At 44.1% G+C, this 11643-nt stretch overlaps 2 protein-coding genes across 4 annotated transcripts in view; one reads left to right on the forward strand and one right to left on the reverse strand.

Moving 5' to 3' along the window:
* Window positions 1–5649, reverse strand: part of exd3 (exonuclease 3'-5' domain containing 3) — a 50038-nt gene extending 44389 nt beyond the window's left edge. The window contains exons 1-5 of one of the 3 annotated variants that reach the window (XM_012834112.3): window positions 5549–5649; window positions 3299–3370; window positions 1242–1306; window positions 449–796; window positions 266–319 (exon numbers count right to left, since the gene is read on the reverse strand). In XM_012834112.3, the coding sequence (XP_012689566.2) occupies window positions 266–319; window positions 449–796; window positions 1242–1306; window positions 3299–3323 (492 nt within the window). In that variant the 5' untranslated portion in view covers window positions 3324–3370; window positions 5549–5649. The other 2 variants (XM_031577535.2, XM_031577537.2) reach the window with 2 other exon arrangements.
* A 948-nt stretch (window positions 5650–6597) lies between these two features.
* cdc37l1 (cell division cycle 37-like 1) lies at window positions 6598–10803 on the forward strand. The gene is made up of 5 exons (XM_031578284.2): window positions 6598–6893; window positions 8345–8629; window positions 9043–9136; window positions 9491–9606; window positions 10240–10803. The coding sequence occupies exons 1-5, from the start codon at window positions 6783–6785 to the stop codon at window positions 10399–10401; spliced, it is 768 nt and encodes a 255-aa protein (XP_031434144.1). The 5' UTR covers window positions 6598–6782; the 3' UTR covers window positions 10402–10803.
* Window positions 10804–11643: the final 840 nt, after the last annotated feature.

Genomic DNA, 11643 nt, shown 5'->3' on the forward strand with positions numbered 1-11643 from the left:
CACAGATATACACACACAAATTCATCTCTCATATATGTAGACACAAGCAGACACACAGATCACAGGTCACACAAATGTCACACACATACAGGTACACAGACACTTAGACACACAGACAGACCTCTCTGATGCACAAGCACACAAAAATCACATCTATCAGCAGAGACCGAATCACAAAGAGAGGTCATAAACACACACACACACACACACACACACACACACTTTTACTGTTGTTTCAAGAAGCCAAGTTCAGCAAACATCTCACCTTCTCCATATCCAGGTCTGCTTGGAGATCCAGTTTCATAGCAAGCACTGCAGCCTGAAATAAACACACACATCTTAAACCTCAACCTTTGACCCCCAACCCCCATCTCGCCCTCCCTCCCATAGACATATACACGTCTATATGTATATATGTCTATACTCCCTCCTCTCTCCCTTCTCTCACCTCTCTGTAGGAGCAGCAGTCCCACAGATAGCCCACGTGTTTCAGCAGCACACCCCTCTCTAGGCTGCCCAGCTGGTAGATCTCCAGCAGGGGCTCCATGTAGCCGGGCCGAGAGTCGCAAATGAGCCCCAGGGCCTGCCTCTGCAGCCCGGGCACCAGCTCGGCCGGCACCCTGATCAGGGAGGCCTGGGGCTTCTGTGGCCTCCAGCGCAGGAATTCGCCCAGGATGAACTGGCCCAGGGTGGAAGATTTGCCCTTCTGGGAGCCGGGGCAGCCCTCAAGCACCTCCAGGAGGCCGGCCAGGGGCTCCCCCAGTTCCGAGAAGCCCTTTGCGGCCACAAGGCCCAGCTAAGAGGTGAACGGGGTATGAGAGACAGGAAAACAGCATGACAGACTTGGATTTAGAAGTAGTTAAGCATTTGGATGCATAAATGCATGGAAATTCTGGGGTCACATCTAGGGTCACAGACACACATACCAACATAGTTGGTTGGCCTTGCACGTCAGGTTTATATAGATGTAGTGTTGGTATTTAAGCAAGCAAAAGTAGGAGGGAGAGAGAGTGAAGAGAGAGAACAAAGAGAAAAGGTGACAGTAGCAATGCAGAGCCACGCAATGTCTGCACCTAAGAAACTAGACACACTGATCAAACATGTTATTGAATGCTTGTGCATACTGAGTTTCATCTAACAGGAAATAGGAAGGTACACACACACACACACACACACACACACACACACACACACATTGGATGGTGAAATAGGAACGGTGTGTGATTGTGGCTTTGTCTTACCCCCTCCATGTCTTTGCAGGTCCACAGTTCGAACAGGCGGTCTCTTAGGTCACCAGGGTCAGCACCTGGGATTTGCACACGTGATACGCCTGGGGTCAGACAATGACCTCTGGCCTGCTGTAGCTGTCATTTCACTACGCCATCCCACCAACACTCACTTCACCCACCTCTCTCCCCCTTTTCTCGCTCTCTCTCTCTTTCCTTTTCTCGCTCTCTCTCTTTCCTTTCTCATTCTCCCCTTCTTTCTTCTCTTCCCTTTTCCCTGTCTCACTCTACCTCTCACACATACTCACGGGGCAGATAAGATCGCAATGCTTTTCACATTCTTCTGGCAAATTCTGTTTTCTTTTTTTTTTGTTCTTCCCTTTCCCTTTTGACAATGCACTTAAGCTCAACGAGTCTTTTTAAATCACAAAGGTACTCGTTAACCGCTTCTTTCTCTTTCCTACTCTCCACACTGTTACATGCAGTAACCTCCCAAACTATTTGAACCACGTCACAGGGAGAAAGAAATTAACATTTAATATGTGTGACGGCGAGAGCAGGGGGGGGCTATTGTTGTTGGAGAGGTGTTGGGCTTTGTGATCGGGAACGATTTCAAACTCCACAATCCTGTGAGATGAGACATTTTTGAGGAGCCGAGGGGGGGGGGGGAGCAGGGGGTTGACTGGGGGAGCCCTGGTAACAAAGGGGAAACAGAGGGGAGGTATATACCCTCTTTGAGACGACCCAAATGCAACAGCCTCCATCATGCTGTGTGGCCTATACCTCCCAATTCTCTGCAAGCTACCCCCCTCCCTTCTCTCCTACTCTCTCCATTCTCGCTCTACCTCCCTCACGCCCTCCCTCCCCTTCTTCCCAGGGCCTAGTTTTCCTGTTCCCCTCCCCCCGCGGCTCTGTGTTTGTCTCGGATTTCCCCCGGAAAGGGCAACACGGTGGTCACGGTGTTAAAAAATCAAGCCTTCCTGACGGACAGCCTGGGAACGCACACCAAAGGGCTTTTCTCCTCTCCCTCTCCCTCTCTATCCCCCTCTCTCTCAGACACACCTTGGGGCTCCCTGAATTCCTTGCACCTCTCAAACACCTTAAAAACTCTCTCTATCTCTCTCTCTCTTTTTCTCTCTCTCTCTTTCTCTCTCTCTCTTTCTTTCTTTCTCTCTCTCTCTCTTTCTCTCTGTCTCTCCTTTTCTCTTAGCTCAGCCTACTTCAGTAGTGCAAAGCAGTTGGTTCGCTTCAGCCCTGTCCTCCCCCAATGTGCCCCCCCCCCTTCTGTTTTAGTGTGGTTGGCTCCGCACACAATAGCCAAGCGGCACACATCTCACAACCCCTCCTCCCTCTACCATTCCTGAGCCCCTGCTCCTCTCCAGGATCGAGGGGCAAACTGGGACGGAGGGACGCAGAAGAATGTGGGATATGCAGACCCCTTCACCGTCACACCGGAAAGTTCCCGAAAAAATACGACAGGTGAGTGTCTACAGTCACACCCCTGAGCGTAGAAGCATTAAGGCATACTGTGATATAACACTATACTCTATGCTACACACGATGTGAAACGGCAAACAGATCATCGATAGAGACCCAACACCCCAAGATGCGAGCTTTGAAACCACAGAGACATGCGTGACATTTCGGGGAGGAAATCTTTTCACATGAGAGTTGAAAACTGAGCTGACTGTGTTTTATTGATGTTCGCCTCTCAACATTAAAACCACAGACATTTAATGAAGGAAGAACACGCTTTCACAACAATAACATCTCTGTATGCGTGCAGAAATTATCTTGCAGTCATATAGAATTACTCCAATGAGCTTATTGTGGTTGCACAAAAAGACCTGTTTTCACACACATATTGCATAGTATTAAATGTCACCTAAATTCCTATACTTCCAAACTTTTACATTGCAGCTGCATGCCCAAGAGGCCCAATACTGTGAACAGCCTAAAGCTATAAAGATATCCCTGGTTATAGAGGCTACAGCTGGTATACATGACATTATGGGCTTGTGCCTGCTTGTGCATGTGTTCCTTCTCACTGGTATCTCTGCATGGATACTCACCCACAGGTCGCGGGGCCTGACTCATACTGCTCGAACAGGGGGGCCCCTAAGGGAGACAGACGGTCTAGCACCCTGGGAAAAAAAAGACAAACCAGACAGTCATTACCCCCAAAACATCGAGGCCATGACTGGCTGTGTGCTCAAGTTCTAGTAAGAAGATACTTGGTGGAGCTGCTGACAAGGCTGATAAAATATGTTATGCCGTCAATACAATGCTTGGCACAAGAGGATGGCGATGGTGGGTGGTTGTTTTACTGCAGACACAAACCGGTAATTTTTATCTATCTGTCTGAGAGACAAGATGGGGGTTGTACTCAGACAAGGGCTGAAACACTTTGTGCAATCCAGCACAGTTGTTATGTTGGCAGTTGCGTGATTTAATGATTTCATGTGGTTTGTACTCTTGTACACTCGCGCATGAAATACGTTTTCCTCATGTTTTATTGGCAAGTCTCCAATGACTTACGGGGGGGAAAATGTGATAAATACGTTTGGGCTTCCATTTTTGCTGTTATCCTGTCAACACCAGTAAGTGCACAACAGATAAGAAGTAGGAGACTGTGGCACATGGCCATAAACTTGACTACCTTTTGCCTTAATGAATCCAGTGATGAGAAAAATATGAAAAAGTGCCTAAGGTGTCAAGACTCACACCACTTGAGCCTGATCCTACACGTACACATACTCTCTGTCTGCCTGTCCCTCACAAACACACACACACAGACTCTCTCCCTGTGGGAACAGCAGCCCAAGTAGAGGCTGGCTGCCAGCTGGCTAGGCAACGTGCTTTTTGAGGCTGAGGATGTTTTTTTTAGGTCTGGAGTCTGGACTGTTTCTCTCCCTTTCTCTCTGCAGTCCTGGTGGGAGGCTCCTGGCACTCAGCTGCGCAGTTTATGGGCCAGAGGGCCTCATGGACACTCCTCAGTGCTCTATCACCACCATCTGGCCACTATATGTTATTGCATTCAGGCAGCTCTTCAGTTTCCCCTTCAGTTTCTTTAACACACTTTTTATTTATTGATTTGAATGAAAAATGATATCAGTGAAAGTGCTTCCTGGGTATACAACCCATAGCCACTGTTGTTGGAACACTGCTCCACCAGTTGAGCTACAGGATTCACAGGTCTTAACAATCCAACACGTTACAGGAGCTACAGGATTCACACGTCAACAATACAACACATGCCAATGGCATGAAGAAAGCATCTGATGGCGAAATGGCCAAATAAAATGCATTAAGTATATAAGCATGGAAGTGATCATTTTGTATTTTGGAGGGTATGTGCATTTTTTTCTGTGTAAACCCACAGGGTAAACATTTATTCTAGCAATGTAAATGTGAACCTTTCAGGTTTTAAATGTATTTACAGTTAAACACAAGGAGGTACTTGGCCTTCATTCATAGGTAAACTGCGAGTTACACGAAAACATGCCTAAAAACGTTTAATAATAATATTTATCAGTAGTCTGTTTAAACTTTAAAGTTACATCTGTGTCATGGGTGCATATAATCATTTAGTTATTTTGAAAATGTGCGATCAAGAATCATTTCAAATTCCTTCCTAGTTTCACTTCTCATTTGTGAACTTAGCATCAGAAGCAGCACTGATTTGACCTAACTTCAACATTCTCAACAGAATGAAAGGTCCGATAAGGAATTTTCAAGTTCAAAATACAAGTGAATACCTCGAAGAAGTAGGCCTAGTTCCATCATCCGATAGAACATCTAAGACGGTCGACAATACCAATTCACCGGGTCATTCAAAGATGAATAATAGCTACCCTCTAAATAACATAATTATTCACACGATACAGAAAGTTAATACTGTTCTGCCAAAACTTTCCCACGCCGTTAAAGTCATTCACAGCATACAATAATACCATGGTGAGCTAGCAACCTAGCAAGTTATTGCGGAGGACAGGTACTAAATGTGCTCACAGCTGACTCACCATGACATAACATACCGTCAGAGACAAAAATTACGTGGCCACCCTTTGAATAAAATGTCCAATTATGTATTTCACCAATTCAACAATGTATTTCACTGTTGACAGTCGTCACTGACAAGTGTTAGCTAATGTTAGCGTTTAGCTATCTAACTTGAGAACTAACCAGCATGGCCATGTTGACTTCTGGTGTAAGCATTCCATTCCTAAGAAATCTGAGTAATCCCGTTTTGTTTATCAGATAGTTTCATGATATGTAGAACATGCGAATACAATTCACGTTAACATCAGAAACTGACTTACTCGTTAAACTTGGACACCTCTGCTAACTACGGGATTTTTTTGATTACGCTTCCGTAACTCAGGACCGGAACACTTGATATCAGGTGGTGTTTCTTACGTATGGTAGTTGAAGTAACACATCTACTGATGTTTGGATGTTGGGATTTCCATGCGACCACAAGAGGGGGTTGTCTCCCTCTAATTGAAATTTGGAGGACACTAAAAGCTTTGGCTTGGGTCCTGTCTGTCTCTCTGTCGGACCGGAAAACACTACAGAGGGTGGTGAAAACTGCCCAAAGCATCACCGGTTCCACACTCCCCACCATTGAGTCTGTCCAGAGCAAGATGTCAATATGATATGATACGACTCAAAAGACTGAGTAGGCCTACACCTAGATGGAAATAGGATTGACTTCATATCCCACAGTTTTTCAGAACTGACCACGCTGGATATACAGACTATGTGGTAACATAAACTATTCCAAGACATGAAACTGCCCAAACTATGAGTAACTGGGCAAATAAATATCTAAATGATACAGAAACGTAAGATGATATTTATGTTGAACTCCCTCACAATATTCATTTTCACATTGAAAGTGAGTCCTCTAGTAATGGAGTTGAATGAACCTTTCCTCTGATTTTGGGCTGGCTCTTTTAACAGACATATGTTCGAGAATTTAGGTTTTGTCTGTTTGTCTGTCATTCGCACTGCTTTTTTTTTTTTTGCACTTTTTCTTTCATTTCTCTAACTGACCATTTTAAACTTTTGTGATAAGCCTCTAGGCCTATTCTTCCTCTGTTGACCAACAAGCAAGTTACACATGTATAATTTGTATTCAAATTACATCCTTATATCAATATATGATATGTAATAAGTGTTTAAGAACATGTTTATGTGGAAAACCCGGGCCAAAAGGCCGAATTGAAATAAAATCTTCCAGCAATAGCTGTATGGGTCAGTCTTCCACTAACTGCTATGGCCCACTGTGGCAACCATAGACAGTAAAAGAGGGTGGCACCATAGACATTCAAAGAGTGACAACACGATGCAAACTGGTGAGTCACATGACCAAAGTTAGAACCCACGTGGTTCGTGAGTCAGTAGGCATGGAAGTTGTCATCGTGGAGCAGTGCTGATGTTTTCAAACCGAAAATGGACATTTTAAAAGGCCTGCATGCTTAGCAGAGGGCTTGGCCTATTTGGGAGAATATTTTGAAACGTTATTCTGTGATTCAGGCCTAGCTTCAGACGATGGAGTGGCAGGGAAGTGGAGCGTCCAACATTAGGTGTCCTGTGGGCGAAAACTGCAGCAGCAATTCGAATGAGTTTCAACATCTTTCGACTTCACAGCTACTGCATGGGGTAAACTTCTTCACTTTGCAAACTAATACAGTCTGCTGAAATTTAGCTCAATCGTTAACCATTAAAATAATAACACTTAAACTATGATATTGTGAATCATAGGCAGGTGCCACTTATGCTAACAGTAGCTAGCGTGTCAAGTTGGACAAAACCCACAGTTAGCTAGCTACATGAGATAGCATTACAATTAGCTGGAACATTGTATTGTTGGGAGTACGAAAGACGTTTTACCCCTGAACGTTGTACCCTGCCAGCTTTTGGAGCCTTAACTAGCGAGGTATCATCCATAGTAGCAACTAAAACATTGTTTTCAGATGAAGCTGACCGTTAGTTGCCTAGCGTGTGTTGACTCGCTATTCTAGGTGGTGAAGTATTTGCTACGCAGCAAGAGCGTTGACAAGCACTATGTTCCCAGGTTACCGCAGGCAAAATACCTTTTCCTTTAGGTTATCACATTTAACGTTAAGTTTGATCAGTTTATTAAGCACATTACGGTGTTTCCTTTGTGTGCTGTGAGAAAGCTGCCCTGCACTGTCCTCGTCAGGTAAAGTAAAACAGTGCTGTACTTTTAGCACCGCAGCATTTTTCGCAACGCAGAACCACACCTCCTTATAGCAAAATAATGGGATGTGTTTGTTGAAAAAGTGACTCGGGCTTTTCCATTAAGCCCAGTTGCTACAACAAAATAGTTTTCAGCTGTTGTAGGTGCATGCTGTACATGAGGTCATTCTTCATAGTTAGCTGCGACATCACAGCATCTTTGGGAGCTTACAGTTATGTTCCGCCAGCTGGATTTGTTGGACGGCAGACGACTAGAGGGTATTCTTGGCCCATTCTGTAAACCACATTAAAGGCCAGCACCACGCAAATGTAGCCATATCTTTTACATGCCCCATGCCCACAGTGCGTTCTCATTTGTCGAAATAAACAATTTTGTAAGATAAATGTGACCATCCAGTACAAAGTACGATATATATTATCACTATGGTCACCAGGACAACATGTGTAATTTTCCCTGGGCTGAGGGAATACAGGTAGTGTGTGTCTCTCTATAGCCTGTGTGTGCGAGAGATGACTAGTTAAAAACGGTCTGTTCTGTTGTGATAGGAAAGGAAAGAAAGTTGTCCATGCTTGTCCTGAAGTTATGATACTGATGCTACAAGATTTAGCCCCTTACCTCACTGAAACTCCTACAGCCTACCCCCACCCCAGAGCATGTGGTGTCACTAAATTTGGATTTTTCTTGGGGTCAGAGTGTATTTCTAACCCCAACACGTGTGTGTGTGAGTGAACACTTGCATGTTGGTGTGTACATATGACTGCATATTAATGTCTATGTATTTGTCTATGTGTGCTAATTTGTTTGGATTTGTGTGTGTGTGTGCACAAGTGTATTCATTTGGTTGTCTGTTTTTACGTGTGCATCCTCCCCACCCCCTCCCTCCCTCCAGGCCAGTGCGGAGAGCATGGCGTTGCTGTGCCAGAGGCAGCAGCGGTGTGTGAAGGCCTCCATCGTGTCCAGCTGGCAGCTGGTGGAGGCGCAGGATCAGCTGTGTGGCCTGGAGCTCCACGGCTCGGAGTCAGTCGAGCAGGAGCACGCCCGCACCGTTGCCTCCTCCGCCGAGCTCTCCCAGATCGAGCAGGAGTGGCGTCTGAAGGAGAGCATGCTGGCAAGCGGGGACCCAAGTCGGAGCCCTGAGCTGTGTTCCGACTCTAGCCGAGACGTTTTTGACAAGGTGACCGAATAAATTGTGTAAAGCATGGTGTGGATGTGAACAAGTAATGTAATTTAGCTGGGGAGAGATGTGACATGCATTCTGGAAACATATCTTGAATTGAAATAGAAATAAGTGTTTCCCATTGTATGTTTATTTTTGATGTACAAACTAGCAGAAATGACACCTGTTGTACTGACATGCCTGTCTTCTGTTTTCCTATTTACCCTGTAGCATTCACAGTGTTGTGTTTAGAATGTTGTAGAATGAACATTCTAAAGAATATCTAGGTCCATTGAATCTAATGTGGAATTTTACAATCCCACATTGTTGATGAATGCATTCTTTTATTAGAATGTTGAAGGTGTTAAGAAACTGTGAAGATATGTGTTGTGCATATCCTATAATAGGATTGTGTTCTTCATGTGCTTCAGAGTATCATTAATGTGCAAAGCAGCATCAACTACATGGATCAAGACAAGAGCAAAACATTTGTACAGAAGCACGAACCAATAGTAAAACATTTTGGTGAGTGTCCAAACTTGTGAGACTATTGCAGTGGCTTTTGTTGTTGAGACAGATCTTCTTTGATTGTAGCTCAGTTATCATCTCAGAAATGCTCCAGTCTGCCCCTCCATAGAAGTTGACAATAAAGAAAAATGTTGGAGAAAGAAGGGCAGCTATAAAATGTATGCAGCAAAAATGTAAGACCCTTTATACTGACGTACGCACCATGTTAAAAATGGTCACCTTAGTGGATAGGTCATGCACTGCCTATTCATGCCTGAATGAACCTGAACTACGTCCTGATGTAGCAGATTCTGTGAAAACATTTAATATCTGTCTGTCTGTCTGTGTGTGTGTGTGTGTGTGTGTGTGTAGGCATGTTGAGGAGATGGGATGACAGTCAGCGTTTCCTCTCTGAGCATCCCCACCTGATTTGTGAAGCAACAGCCAACTACCTGATCCTGTGGTGCTTCCGACTGCAAGCAGAGGAGGTCAGTTAAGTACATAACAGGAAGGACTGTCCAACCTTAGCATTATGTGTTGGGCTCCTAAGACATGTGCAATTCACCTTTTGTGTTAATGAGTAGATGCGTACCATAATTACACTTTGCATAAATTAGTTGAGTTGAGTAGTCTGTTTTCTCAATGCTTGTAGTCTTGAGGAAAACTTGACATTTGTGGTGCAATGGATAAGCTCTACAATTTGAAGAGCGTAGATATTGTTGTCATTAAGTAGTAGTCCTCTTTGTGTTTACCTGTACAGTGAGTCCAGTAAGATTCAATGCAATCCTGTCCTTGAAAACATGCTTTTCATATTGGCTTACAGTAAGCTTGCTCCTTTAAGTAGATGTTTGAAAGCTTAACGAGGCTGTCCAGTCTGACCTCCGACTCTAATTGACTCTCTTGACTATGTCTTCATGGTTGCTCTGTTGGCCAGAGACTTTTTGTTGTCTTTTGGCCAGGTTGTTTTCAACCTGTGCGATTCCAGCACTCATGTCATGTCATCTATGGGATCTTGTCCTTTGCATATGAAATGGTGTGCCATATCATATTTAAAATGGCTTTAACTGATAGTGTGTGTGTGATATACACGTTGATGTATTTATTTTTGTGGCCTACGACAGAAGGAGGCGCTGATGGAGCAGGTGGCCCATCAGGCCGTTGCTATGCAGTTTATTTTGGAGATGGCCAGCACCTCCCAGCAGGACCCCAGGGGCTGTTTCCGGCAGTTCTTCCAGAAAGCCAAAGTAAGTCATCACTCCATGGTATTATTTGATCTGTATTAGCCAGCAGAGATCTCCCTTAGTTTAAAACTCTCACAGTTTTTTCAGAGTCCTAATGCATACATTGTGTGAGCTGACATGAATTTATATAACATTAAAAGTTAGAAGTTAGTAAACATAGGTTGAGTGTAAAAATAATTGTAGTCCATAATTAAAAGCACTGTTTCACTAGTACAGTTGAGACATTCTTTCAAACAGTAAAAATACCACCAAAGAATATAGAATCAGAAGAAAATGGGATTAAAATGTTAAAATTAAACTGGTGATGGGGAGTACTGTAGTTTGAATTCTGTCTGAAGAAAGTAATTAATAAGACAATGCAAGCACAAAGCCAGATAGAGTAACTTCTAACAAAGAATGCAGTAATGAGCTCTAGAGCTGTGAAAAATAACGCGTTAACGCGTTATGATTAAATTACAGGATTAATTAGTTAATTTTTTTTAACGCATTTAACGCATGCGCAAAATGAGCTTTCAATATACCCACAATTCCGCCCAATCTGCATTAGTCGCCGGCTCGCCGCTGTAATGGGAAGTTCGTGTTTTAAAAAAACAAAGATGGAACATTCAATAAAACCAAAGTGATATGCACACTCTGCGGGAAGACGTTATCGTTTCACCGTAGCAATACCAGCCTTAAGTACCACCTCAACGCGATGCATGTTGGTCGGCGAGGGGAGTTAAAGTGGATTGTGCCAAACCACCCTCACTGAACAACGTAGGCCCCGCATTAAGTCTGCCTGTGCAAAGTTGACTAGCACAGTTGCCAAATGGATTGCAAAAAGCTGTAGACCGATTAATATTGTTGAGGACGAGGCGTTCACCGAAGTTTTGCGAGTGGTAACGGGGGACTCGAGCATCAAAGCACCGCGAAGACACACAATAATGACAAAAATCCACGAGCTGTATGAAGCTGAAAAGAAAAAGAAGTAAAATGACTTGGCTGCTACGAAACATCAGGCGCTGACAGGGGATCACTGGACTTCTGTGAGTAACGATAACTACCTGGGTGTAACTGCACATCTAATCACCGACGAATGGAAGTTAAAGTCGTTTACACTAACGTGCATGAAAACAGAAGAGCGCCACTTTGCAGAGGCATGTGCACAACAGTTCCAAACTGTTGCAAGCAACTGGGCAATTGAAGACAAAACGACCACTATAGGGAAAGTCAGTGCACGTAATATGATAGCCGCGGCTAGGCTACTGTAAAAGGGCATTTAGAGGCATTAGATTGTGTCATGGT

Source organism: Clupea harengus, chromosome 12, assembly GCF_900700415.2.
Source record: "Clupea harengus chromosome 12, Ch_v2.0.2, whole genome shotgun sequence".
NCBI classification, from domain to species: domain Eukaryota; kingdom Metazoa; phylum Chordata; class Actinopteri; order Clupeiformes; family Clupeidae; genus Clupea; species Clupea harengus.

Excerpts from the sequence above, each read along its gene's own strand:
- cdc37l1 (XM_031578284.2), top strand. The coding sequence starts at position 6,783 with ATGGAGTGGCAGGGAAGTGGAGCGTCCAACATTAGGTGTCCTGTGGGC. Across the intron at positions 8,630-9,042 it reads GCCGAGACGTTTTTGACAAG|AGTATCATTAATGTGCAAAG; the intron begins GTGACCGAATAA and ends CATGTGCTTCAG. Across the intron at positions 9,137-9,490 it reads ACCAATAGTAAAACATTTTG|GCATGTTGAGGAGATGGGAT; the intron begins GTGAGTGTCCAA and ends GTGTGTGTGTAG.